The sequence below is a fragment of the Neolamprologus brichardi genome, chromosome 11 (assembly GCF_056152115.1).
Source record: "Neolamprologus brichardi isolate AB-2024 chromosome 11, ASM5615211v1, whole genome shotgun sequence".
NCBI lineage: Eukaryota > Metazoa > Chordata > Actinopteri > Cichliformes > Cichlidae > Neolamprologus > Neolamprologus brichardi.
This window is the reverse complement of record NC_142114.1, coordinates 2,950,791-2,963,424: the sequence shown is the minus strand read 5'-3', so window position 1 is coordinate 2,963,424 and position 12,634 is coordinate 2,950,791. Positions and strand designations below refer to the sequence as shown.

Sequence of the window (12,634 nt, the reverse complement as noted above, 5' to 3'; positions counted from 1 at the left end):
TTCGTTTATAAGGAGGAAAACCGTCGCTCTGAATGAACTGATTTCTAACTTTGGATCGCAGACACCGTTCAGGCTACCTGGCGCCTTTAAATGGGGCTTGAGCGATAACAGAAAGCAGAAGCGGCGCAGCGCAAAAGGGCTGTGCTGTTTAGGGAAATGGAAGCTTTTTCCCCCCGACCCAGAGCACCCATTCGCAGTCATCCTAACCACCAACCTTTGTTTTTGTTTTTTTTCTTCCTTTTATTAACCTTGGAAACTTGAAGCTTCAGTTTATAAAAGTTATTGCTCGTAGCTTCTGCTGGGAGGACAGCGTCCCACGGTAAGTCGTGGAAAGGGGCAGAAAGGCGCAGATAAACGCAGCAGCGTGTTTTGGAGGAACAGGAGCACAAAAGTTGGCACCTTCACCAGATTCGCTCCGCTTTTTCTTTCAGTGGACTTTCACCCGCATGGTAAAACTTCCCAAACGTGTCCACGAGATCGAGATGAACGTGTGCCTTACCTGTTGGCCCCTCGATGCCATCGGCGTAGATCTGAACAGTCAAAATTAAGAGAAAGGCGCAGGTGTTCATCGTGTAGATGATTTAGTCCACTTTAAATGTGCAGAAGAAATCATTTCATTTACTTGGTGCGATCCGGCAGCGCAGGCAGAGCGGAGCCCATTTAGTCCCCCCCCAAAAAAAATCTGACTGAGTGGAGTTTCGGAGACACTGAAGCAGACAGGGCAGAGCTAGTTCTGCAAACTGACGTCAGGGTAAACATTTCAGGGGAGAGATTTCTTTCTCAAGCCCACTTTCAGTCCCAGCCTCCACTTCGCCCTCCGCGGGATTCAGAGTATGAGCCGGGCGCCTCCAAGCGGTCAGATCTATCAATGGCACCGAGGTGCTCAAACGTCGGCCAAGCAAAACCCCACAATGTGAGAGATCGTGTGCCTCTATACCTGTATGTTTGTGAAAACCCTTTAGTTGGCAATCACTTTTTTGCGACTCTTTTATTTGATCTCACTGCCTCAAAGTGCAATCGTATGTGTAAAAGTAGATTGTAAGATTTAAAGAAAGGTTAGTCACGCTGCTTTAAGAGGTCCAGACACAGAGATTAGATTTGGCTCAGACAGTGAGATACTTTTCATATATTTAATGTTAAGGAGAAGCTCTCTAATATTCCGTGGCCAGAGGCTCCAAACACAGGTACAGGAGTCTGATAACAATGCCTACAGGCGGAGGAATAGCCTACTTATTATTCCAGCTAAAGCTACATCACAGCACACAGTTGAGAATTAAAACGAAACATTTTAATTTCACTCCTGTTTAAATATGCTAAATCGTGTTTTAAAATCATATCAGCAACCTGAGGACTAATGAATCAAATAATGCACAAACTATCCTGGAAAAAAAGATTTTTTTTGTCATGTTAGCGACTGTTTTACAGCTGAGGTAAGACGTATACTCACACAAGACAGACAGGTAACCATGCCTTCACGCCTACCCATGACAGGTGCAAAGCATATCTCTCCATAAATTAGGTGGTCTGTCATGTTGTGTGCATTGAATTTGCATTTAATGAGACTACATTTTCTCTCCAACCCCAGCTGGCTGTGTTTGTTGGAGTCCACCTGATATAATGGACGGCAGAAATCAGGTATCATGCAGAGTGAAATATAAAACGCTGATGGAGCGACTACATGGAAAGAGGTAAGAACCCCACCGTGACTTTGATACGTATAAATGCATATCTGGTTGTCTTGCATGTCATGGTCATCCTGTCTGGTGTGTGTGAAAACAACAACAATTCATATTTAAATATGAATTCCTGGATATTCTTTCCATCCAGCAACGTGTGCACTTGTATTTGATTACAGCTTTTTCCTCCCAGCCTAAACGTCTCGCGTAAGCGCTGATGTGACAGTCGCTCTTGTTCAGGTTAAAAGCTGACACGTTTAGCTGCTGCTCCAGGACCCCCAATTTGATCAAGATGCCATTAAGCAGGCTAATCGTCATTCATTTTGCTGCGATGTGTGAGCACTAAGGCCGTGGATTAAATTAAAGGTGGCCACAGAGATGCATCTAAGTCCAAACACGAGAGCACATTGCAGACTTTAATGCTGTTAGCCCGGAATGACAGATGAATGATACGACGCTCAGCCGATTACTTAATTTAACCAAAGGAGCACAATGTATGTCAGGCTAACAATTCTAATTACACCTGCGTGATGCACAGCAGACCTTATCTTCCAAGTATTCGAGCCACAGAGCAGCAATTTATATAAACAAGCTCAGAATTCTCCATTATAGTTTAATTTGTGTTAAACTTAATAGAATGTTGCAAAATACTGTTCGAATAATCCAACAGCAGGACAGGTGTCAGCGGAGATGCTGAGAACCGCACTACGATGAAAGTCATTTTATCAGCTGCCACTCACGTTGCCTCACAAACAACTACATCTGCCCAGGCAGTGTTGTGCATGAATTGATAATAACATATCATCAGAGTTCTGAGAGAAGCTGTCAAAGGCAAATCATCAGCGTCTATCACGCGGCCTTGGCATGCAGCTCGAAAAGCAAACAAACAGCGAAACCCAACGGGGAGGCAAACATGAGAAGGCTACTGTACTTCGCTGTGTGTGGCCTAAAACGCCGAAGATCAGTCAGTCAAACCGGTGATACCTTTAAAAACAGGACGATTTCCACCGGCTGTCAAAAAGAAACTGCAAGTCCAACACAGTGATGAGGGAACTCACAGCAGCAGTGTTTCGTCCTCTGCAGGCGGATTAGCTGTTCAAATACACTCGTTTCTGTTGTGCGGAGGTCAGTAAGGTAACAGGTGTCCACGTGAGACGTTAGAACAATCTGACTGTGAGAAGTAATGAGATGAATGAAGCCGCGGAGATTAAAACCAGCAGGGAAAATTTGAATAAACAATGACCTCTGTGCGCAATTTATTGGCTTCCTGCCTGCACGGTCAGTAGATTAACCACCAATGTTTTCCAATTTCCATCAACGCCCGGACTTTAAAAAGGATCAGTAAATTGAGTGGTGTGAAGTTAGCGTTTGAAGAAAACTCACACGCTGCTGCTGTTAAAAATTCAAAATGTGAAGCTTTTTATTCAAAATGCATTCATTATCGCTCAAGGTCATTTTGATGGCTATTTCTCCCTTCTTATTTTTAACTAGCAAGGGGATAGATACTGCAAGATTCTGTATTTGTTAGCACTCAGTGTAAGGGGAGTGATTAGAAACTGGGAGCCATACATCTTCAGGCAGGATGTGTCTGCAGGTGGTCAAATCCTAATCGCAGCCTGAGTGAGAAATATTTCACAAAATCTAAAAGATATAAATCGCAAAACACAAGTAACAAAATAAGTATTTTACAAGTTGCTAAAAAAATCTATCATTAATTAGTGACAGTGTTCAGCTAGAGGAAGAGTGTCATCAAAGACGGCAGACTTGTAAAGGATTGGAAACACTGATACTATGTGGGTGATAATAATAATAAAAAAACAACCAGACCAGCAACCTTCATTGTCACCTGAAATGTCAGTGATTTTTTCTGTTAAGTGCTGGTGTCATATAAAATCTCAAAAAGCAGTAATAAATCTTCGTATTGCAAAATAGGGCATATTATGACACCCGTAATGACTCGAACAATGGTTTGGGGCAGTCGGTCACTTAATCGACGAGTCGTTTCAGTTGTATTACCTCTGATGCTGTAAAATCCAGCATTTCCATTTAAGAACGTTAAAAAGTGTCTGTGTGAGAAGACAACCCCACTAACCGCTGTCTGTACTGCATATTTCACTGTGGAAAAAGTAGAGTTTGACAAAGTCATATTGTTCTTAATTGTTTCCCCGCTCCGTGTCTTCTTTCAGTTCCCGGCACATTCCCTCAATTAGTCCCGCAGAATCCCTCTGGGGTCGTCTGCCTCACTTACTTTTATGCTTCTTTGATGCCTTTCTCCCCATAATCACCTTTTCAATGTCGTGCAAGCCTTCTGTCGCCTCGTCCCTTCTAACAGGAGATCCCTCCCAAAACTTTACACTCCCTTGTCCAGGTTCTTTGTGGATCCCTGATGTGTCCTTTCTCTTCTTGTCTTCCCTTCCCAGCCCATGAAACTTCTGGTTGTCTGCCTCACTGATCTCTCGGTCCCCCTCCAGTGTGGCACTGTGGACATCCCTGTCTGTCCTGCCAGTTTCAGCATGACAGCGCTGGCTGGTGTAGGCAGAGAAATGGGCAAAGAGCTGAGGGTTTATTGTGAGATGAGGGTAAGATGCAGCACATAAACCTGTGATAGAATGAGGCTGGATCGCTGTGGCTGATTTGACAGAGGGCAGCGAGCTCTGGGGATGGCTGCTCGTCTGGCTTTTACGCTGAGTTCGAGGGTGTTTTAGTGATGAGGCTTTTTTAGATCTCCCTTTATCACAGCTCTGCTTCCCCTTGTCTTCCGAGAGCTCTACACAAGAAGAAAATTATCATTAATTCGCTTCATCGGGGTATCTCTGCATGTGCTGCGTGATAGTTTTGAATGCTTTCTCACCACAAACACGGTTATGGATCTTTTTCTTTTCAGTCTGGCTGCGCCTCAGGTCTGTGGCTTGTTTCACCGAATCCAAAAGCCCAAACATCTCACACAAGGAATTAAGCAGCATGACATCTAACAAAATAATCAAGAGTCAGCTACAAGGCTTTTGAATGATTTGTCCACAATGAAGTCAGCTGTTTGCAAAATCAATAGCAATGAATTTTCAGAGATTTAGCTGGCGGGGCCTTTATTGAAAATCTTTTTGAAACCTGATTTTTCAAGTTTTGACTCAGCTGACGTTTTATTAACATCAACACTGAATCATTTTTCACAGTCCAGGGGTTAGATGGGTACCACTGTGGGCAATTACCTGTTTCCTGCAGGTTTCCGTTCTCACTGCGAAGCTCCACCCGCTTAAAAGTGCTGAACAGTTCATTCTGGAGGCTGGATAGGACCTCCCCCATCATCCCGCAGTCTGCCACACCCTTCCACAGAGACAACACCCCGTCTACAGGAGGTCAAATAGGTAGGGCGTTATAATGGGACATCAAGAAATCTATGCAAGTGTGTGCATGTTTGTCCTTTCTTTTTGTCAGTTTGTGTAAAAGTATACAATGCTTTGTGTTGCTGTGGGGACAGGCAGCAGGAAAAATAGGGTTGGAGGTGAAATTTGGAGAGAGTCAGAGCTTTGAAAGAGGAAGAAAAGAGAGAAGAAAAACAGAAACAGAATATGTCAGGGTTGGATAAACACTGGGAACAAATATACAGAGATAAAGGAAATGGGAGTGATGCAGCAGTTGGAGAGAGGATGTCAAATATGTGACAGAGGGAACGACAAAAGAGTGTGAAAATGGGTCAGAAAAGAGGTGCTCCAAGAGGAGAGAAAGGAGGGCAAGGCGAATTTGAGAGTGAATGAAGAATTACTGGAGATCTGTGCAAATCTGAGCCAAAAAAAAGGAAAACAAGTCAAGCGCATGAAAGTGGTAAAAATGTCAAAGATGGTTGATATGAAATGCATGCAAATTCATGTTTGCTTAAAATCTGTCGAGATAAATGCATGTCTGGTGAAGATATTCCAAATATCGTTTAAGGCCCTCTGAAGTTCAATTCATTCATTTCTTTACATCGTGCATTACAGAGAAGCAGCGTATTTCCTCAGCAGCTGATAGAGGAGTAGAGGTATAAGCTGCGAATTGGCTATATGTTTTAAGCCCTATGACAAGCAGCACTCCATGTGCTGTGACACATTTCAATTTGCCCTTCACTAAACCATCTCAGGCTATTTTACCGAGGACCCGGACTGAGAGCCTGACAATTTATTTGGAGCCGATACCAATATCTATTTTTAGGAAGTAAAAAAATTCAGATATCAATATTGAACCTTATTCTTCTGTAAAATACCACCACGCATTTTACCTTTTTAAATCGGCACAAACTGTTCCGTGCAAAAATACTGAGCCACTCCTTATTTCGTTATGTTTTGCTTCCAAGGAAACCAGACTTTTTTTTAATTTTTAAAGCGAGCAGCAGTTCAAATCCAGGTTTTCTGAAGGTCTTTCAAACGTTTTTCAGTCCAGTCCTTGTACCTGACCTGATTTTCAGTGGAATGTTTCTTTTGTTTGTTAAGTCGTTTAACATTGACCTGTGAATCATTCGAGCATTAAAAAAACATTACACGTGACAAAGAACGAATTTTAAATTGTATCTTGATGGAGTTTATTACAAGCAGCCTGTGTTAGATTTCGGTTAGATTTATGGAAGATGCCAAAGATGTCACGGTTTGATATGCAAAGTATTATTGAAAGGTTTTGTCATGGTTCATGGAAATGTTGGACATCTTGTCAACAAACTTGATGGATTTCTGAACACAGAAAAACACCATCAGATTTTGATCCGCTATGTAACACCATGTGGAAAGAATCTGACTAACAATGGCTTCACGTTTCAGCATCACAGTGATACCAAACGCACAACGGAGCACTATCGGTCATGGATCGGCCTCCCCAGAACCTCCTCAAGACTACTTAAAGAAAAGTTGAAAAAAGCTTGAATCAGAGGTTTCAGGCTGTGTTGAAGATTAAAGGTCGTCACACCAAATATTGACTTACAAGCTTGTTAGAACTTTACAAACTCTGTTTTTGACTTATATACTATACTTCAATGTATGTTTTGACATTTTAGTAAGTCTCAGCACATTTTTCCCTTTGTCCTAGCAAAATATAAAGAAACAATGGATGTGTCAAGACTTTTGCACAGTACCAATATCGATGCATCTCTAGGCTAAAGATGCATCAATATCTACTGTCATCTACTCTAAAGAGCACCTGATAAGGTCACTTAAAACACCCATAAATCAAAGTTTGATTAGAATAGCACTTAGAAATGTCAGATGGGGTCAGCCGCTCTTTAAGGACGGTGTGCAGAAATGGCACAACTGCAGATTCAAAGGTTCAGTGGTTTGGTGGAGGGGTCAAACAATTGATGCTGCAAGAGGTGTGACACAAGGGACAAATTTAAACCCTTCAGGGCAGGTTTCAGGGCTCACAGACGTACAACCTCTTGAAGACCTGTGGGCTGAAGTTGTGCCTCCACCCATGATAGCATTGAAACTTTTAAAGTCAAACATTTCTAAGGAACATTTCCTTTAACAGATGGAAAAGTAACGCATGCCAGGAGTAAATAAAACCTTCATGATGCCGGAGCCTACAGGACATATTCTAGCATATAACCTGACAGACATTTGCAGTTAAACATGTGACTTGCACATGCTCCATGTGCTGTGCCCAAAACTGCAGTAAGCCACTAAATGGCTTCTAAACAGAGCATATACCCATGTGGTGACTGCTTAAGTGGAGCAGTAGAGGTGAGCAGTTTGCTGCTGTGTAGGATATCATGAAAGGAGATGCCATCTGCTTTCCCGGTTCCAACAGTGACTGATTGTGCACAGATTTTCCCGCTGAACAGTAATTATCTGGGTGTTATCTTTATTTAAAATAGGGCGTACCTGCCTTATGCAGTTTATTCATCTATTCAACAAGCACCCCAGTGTATGCACGTGTTCTTATAATTACCAGGTACGTCAGCCATCTTTCTTTTGGTAGCATGTCCATTGGCTGTTACAGGGTTTAGAAGCCTCCGTGGACCGTTGCTCCACTCTGCTGCTGCACTAATCCTATCCTGCAAACTTTCCTGCACCTCTGCCGCCTTATGTGCATCTTCTGAAATGGGAACAAAATGCAGTGAAACCCATAATGCGACCACTCCTCTCTGGATTTTATTTTCTTCTGTGCTGTGGTGAGGTAAACATTAAAAGCAAACTTTTTATTGCTGATGTTTATATTTAAACGTCCAGCTTATTTCAGCGTTCACTACTTTCCAAAAAATAAAAAACCCCTAAGGCTGTGTTTCTTTTCTGTAAACGAAAGATGTTCAAGTGGTTTCCAAAGTGTTTAGGTTCTGTTTTCTGAGTGATGCCGCAGCAGCCCAAGCATATGTGGGAGGCAAAAAAAAAGCAGCAAACTGAATGCCAACTGAAATCTACCTGTCACGGGAGACACCTGCCCTCCAACAGGGTCAAGAGCCAGACACGACAGGCTCGGCTGCACCGAGTTCCCAGGAGGAAGCCGCGTTCTGTTGATCAGCACATCAAATTTAGTGCTGTGGCAGGTGTTGCTGCACAGGGTGTCATGCTGGTAGAAATCTATCTGGCCGGAGTCCATCATTTTCCTGCACGGGGAGAGCCAGGTTAACACTGCAAAGTTTCCAGGAAAATATTTACACTACGTAGCTACGGGGGGATGTTAGGACTGAATTTCCAGTGAGTTCCTGATAGCTTCGCAGCGGTGTGCTCGACACAGAGTGCCTTGATCTGGCCTCTGGAGGAATGAAGATGAAAAGAACAGATAGGGCCTTTTGAGCTTTGTGTGCCATCTCACAGTAATACCAACAACAAGCGCAAACATGATAAAGAGGTGAGAAGTGTTTCTCAGCAGCTTGCATCCGTGCTATTTGATCCTGCTATCATGATAATGCCACTTACAGACTGCCTCTGGAATGCACCGGCAAACCCTGACAGACTTCGAGCAGCTGCAAATTATATGAGTGAGACTTTAGCTGTGCGCCGCTCTACAACAAAAAGCAGACAAAAAGAAGTTATATGTCTACCTGAGCATTACTCCTCCCAGCCTGATGGCTCTTTTCCAGTCCTTTAGAGTAGCTTTCCCTGCCAGATGCACAAACTGCTTAGGACTGATGAGCTCGTCATTGAACTGTTAAAAAAAAAAAAGGGAGGACAGCACACATTATGTTTCTGAGAGAGTAATAAGACAGAAGGGACCAAAATGCCATCCCGGAGAAAGGTTTTCAAAATTTAATTTTGCAGTAATAATAAGGTAATAATTAAACGATCACACTAAACATCAACTTACTTTGACGCATCTGACGTTGATTCCGGGGCACACAAACTTCTTAAACAGCAGCACCGCCCTGCTGTCCCCGCAAGTGATGGGGTAGCCATACTCGACCTCATCTCCATCTGCTTCACTGTCATCTAAAACGTTACAGAACACAAACATGGCCGTGACCGCCTGCAGCGGCATTACAGTGTGCATTCGCAGTAATGAAAGTCAGAATCGTCAAACACCCCAGGAGGTTTGTCAATACTCTCCGTGTATATCTGTTAAATGACAGTGAAGCTTGAGAGATTCATTATTCTGTTTACTGCATCGGTTAGACTGAATAAGCTGTGTGTTTGAAAGGTTCAGTTCAGCAATTAGTTGCAATGTCTTTGTGTCATTCACCGTGATGCGTCTCTATGGCCAGGACTGTAGTGCCAGTGTCTGCAATGTCATCATTCATCCTGCAGAGGGCGACAGATCCACACATATAAAATAATTATTTATTGCATGCAAGCCTTGGAAATATTCTTAAAATGCGTGCAAGTTGGCTGCATGTATACGCTGGATGACCAGATGTCACTCTTTATGTGGGACTGCACAGCATTTTTATTGTTTATAAAGGAAATATCCTCAGTGTCAGTATTTGTTAGTTTGCTTTAAAAAAAACTTTTACAATTTGCCTGATAAGGCATTGATGACGTCTTTATTGAGACTTAGGATGTCTACAAGAATCTCAGCCTCCATACAATAATAATTTAAGAAGTCTAAAACTAACACTGAAACTAAGAAAAAAATCAACTAAAGCCAAACATTTCCAAACAATAAAAATACTGACAGCCACCAGTGCTACTCAGTGCATAATAAAGGAAGATTTTTTACTATAGTCAAAGGAAGGTCAGCCTGCATGATGCTATGCCTGTCAATGACATTTTCCCCCAAAAAAATCTGTCTTTTGTTGGCAATCTGTGAATGCATCCGTACTGAAACTCAAAGACTGTTAGCTAAAAGAATCAACAGTGAAATAACAATAACTTCAGTTTCCTTTTATGCTCATTGTATTTATTTAGCAAGAGTTGGAAAGGTTGCCTTTAAATATAATATAGTTGTTAAGGTGTCTGACTTTAACGGTTGGGATGTGGTCATCTTCTGTATACCTGTCTGATTTTGTGTTCTTTGAATTAAGTCTGCATTAAACAACAGATGTATCTCACATAATTTGTTCAACACAAAGATCACTGTGCTATTCACACAAACAAACCGCTTATATTAATAAGAGCCACTTTACCCATGCAGGACGGGCTGCAGGTGCAAGAGGACTTGAGATTTTCGCTCAGTACTGCTGTGCTCTCCCTCCTCTTCCCTCGCAGTCATGACCTCCTCTGAAGACACGGTGACCTGAGCACCCGCCATCACCTCTCTTCTCGGAGCTGCAGACAGAAAAGGGCGAGCAGGCGTGTTAACGTCCGCATGACAAGTGTGCACGCTTTAATGCACATGAAAATCACTGAGTTTTACCCGCCCACCCCCTCTAACAGCCTTTTCTTGCATGCAACTGTCATAGAAATGAGTCCATACAGGGCTTAAAATGACATAATCCTCACATCACCCGGGCCTTGCTTCCTATGCTGCTGCTAAGAATGCACAAGAACATCGTAAATACTGAAACAAAAGCTTACAGCTTTTACTAAAGCACTGCCTACAAACGTAACACAGCAAAGTCTATTCAAGGATATTCATCTATTTAATTCATTCAGTCATAGGAATAATTTCACATCAGATCAGTCAGTCAAAGCGTTGCACATAGGTGACTAGTTTTTGCACAAAAGCAGCACGATTTTTCAAGAAACTGTTGAACAAATGCAATCTGCAGGAGCATTGTTACCAGATGAAATAAAGCAAGCTCTAGTTTATATCAGTCTGCAAGGCATGCTGCCATGTAGCCTGCCTATATGTATGTGTATGTGTGTGATATAATTATGGCTACAGAACACCTTAAGAATTTGCTTTAAAAATTGGCACATAATCACATTATGGAGTGGTCAAATGTGAACAAAGTACCCACTGGACTGTGATAATATACGGTCAGTGCGAAATGGGAAACCGCTCCAGGGTAAAAAGCTACCGATTAATAATAAATAAAGTGCCTTTGCAATCATTCGAGCCTGGTTCTCTCTATTATATCACTTCAGTCCAACATAAGTAGGAGATGATAGCAGATACATATGAAAAGCACCGAGGAGAAACTCATTTATAAACTGTTTGGGTGATTCCACAGCAGAGACACAGTGGCTGGCAGGCTTGTTGTGCAGTAAAGAGCAGATAACAGCACTGATTAATAACTTCCACGCTGTATTAAGTGGCCTTAACGCAGTGTGGATCACCAACTCATACAGCACGAACAGTTGCGTGCCTCGCTCACACTCCTGCACCCACTCAAACTGACGTCTGCTTGGTGCGGAGGCACGCACACCCCGACAGGGACGCGCGACCCTGTCCTTTTAAAAAATAAAAACAAAAAGGCGCACAAAACACCGTGTCCCATGTCAAACTCCCACACACTCTACCTGCGACTGTATGTAGACATTGTCGTAGTTTTACTCACCGTTTTACAGCAGGGGATAATTCATCCTCCGGTCGTCAGAGAAGTGCGATAGCATGCGCAGTGCTGCTTCGCTTAGACTTTCTGCAGTGAAGGCAGCATTTGCCTGAGAAGCATCTGTCCCGCTGTCACGAGAAGCGGTTGGCTCGCACGCGATGTGTAAATCGGTCAGACTGCTCTTATGTGGCTTGGATTGAGCGCCTCCACGGCTGCACAGGCTGAAAGCTTTCCAGCCTCAGAGCATGTTTCCAATCCAGTGAAAATCCGCAAGAACTATTATTATTGTTAGTAGTAGTGGTAGTATCATTATTATTACACAAATTACATATCTTAGCTCAACAATTTGAGTTTTGTTTAAGTTGTTATAATTGTAGCTTTATGGTTTTAGTACGACAGGCTCAACCCTCACGTCAGCTACATATTTAACAAGCATGGACCGGACCAGGGATTTTTTTGAGGTGACCTTTGGAGAGTCACACCAGCAGGTGGTGTAATCCTTACAGCCAGAAGCATCAAGGCTGCCCAGATTGGGGCTCGTAGTGCAGCAGGATCAGCTCTCCTGTTCATGCGTGTCGTGACCAGAGCATGCCCCAGCTCTCTCTCAGGTACAACAGACCCACATCTCCAATATTCTGATAACTTCCAGTCTATAACTTTAAACCAGATGATGAATGCATGCATGGCCTCTCAGTCTTTCTTCTTTAAAATGACAGTCAGAGTGCTCCTAGATCACATGAATACTCTGTGATACTTTGATTGGGGACTCATGGCATTAAGTGAATAAATATTTCAATTTGTTCATAATTTGGGTGCGTTTGACAGGAGTCTCCTGGGACAGCGACAAATCTATGTTTTTTAAAAGCACTTGTCAAAGCAGAAAGGTTTTTAAACTAACTCATTGACGAAGACATTAAATGGCTGGAATAATAGAAAAACACGCGTAAGATTAAAAAAATACATACCTCTAAATCTTGAGGAAAAGGATTAATCGTGGCTCTAGAACAGGCGCTTGTTATATTTTTGTTGTTGCCTTGAATTCACCGGAAGATGGCAGTCTTAGCACTTAGACTGAGAACGGAAATTTGGGCGAGTCAGACGAGGTGTTTCTGAATGTTTCATGTTTGCT

General features: G+C 42.6%; 2 protein-coding genes across 6 annotated transcripts in view; both read right to left on the bottom strand.

The window, feature by feature from the left end:
• The window catches only part of ptprub (protein tyrosine phosphatase receptor type Ub), a 198,128-nt gene extending 197,389 nt beyond the window's left edge, over nucleotides 1-739 (bottom strand). For all 4 annotated transcript variants that reach the window (XM_006795928.3, XM_006795929.3, XM_006795930.3 and 1 more), the window contains exon 1: nucleotides 500-739. In XM_006795928.3, coding sequence (XP_006795991.1) covers nucleotides 500-569 — 70 coding nt within the window. In that variant the 5' untranslated portion in view covers nucleotides 570-739. The remainder of the gene's footprint in view (nucleotides 1-499) is intronic.
• Nucleotides 740-3,143: 2,404 nt separating this feature from the next.
• LOC102779755 (glucocorticoid modulatory element-binding protein 1-like) lies at nucleotides 3,144-12,551 on the bottom strand. Of its 2 annotated transcripts, none has more exons than XM_035910018.2 (10): nucleotides 12,471-12,551; nucleotides 10,195-10,336; nucleotides 9,312-9,370; nucleotides 8,940-9,061; nucleotides 8,677-8,780; nucleotides 8,054-8,238; nucleotides 7,584-7,730; nucleotides 4,883-5,020; nucleotides 4,528-4,644; nucleotides 3,144-4,443 (listed from the first exon to the last, which is right to left on the bottom strand). In XM_035910018.2, the coding sequence occupies exons 2-10, from the start codon at nucleotides 10,317-10,319 to the stop codon at nucleotides 3,917-3,919; spliced, it is 1,524 nt and encodes a 507-aa protein (XP_035765911.2). In that variant the 5' UTR covers nucleotides 10,320-10,336; nucleotides 12,471-12,551; the 3' UTR covers nucleotides 3,144-3,916. The 2 variants fall into 2 exon arrangements, with proteins under 2 accessions (XP_035765911.2, XP_006795995.2); XM_006795932.3 differs by lacking the exon at nucleotides 12,471-12,551 and adding an exon at nucleotides 11,512-11,713.
• Nucleotides 12,552-12,634: the final 83 nt, after the last annotated feature.

What these genes read in the sequence shown, in the direction of transcription:
- LOC102779755 (XM_035910018.2), bottom strand. Translation starts at nt 10,319, where the DNA reads ATGGCGGGTGCTCAGGTCACCGTGTCTTCAGAGGAGGTCATGACTGCG. An exon ending in CTGCAGCCCGTCCTGCATGG is followed by an intron (nt 9,371 to 10,194) that starts GTAAAGTGGCTC and finishes CGCCCTCTGCAG; the next exon opens with GATGAATGATGACATTGCAG. An exon ending in CTGGGAGGAGTAATGCTCAG is followed by an intron (nt 8,239 to 8,676) that starts GTAGACATATAA and finishes CTCCCCGTGCAG; the next exon opens with GAAAATGATGGACTCCGGCC.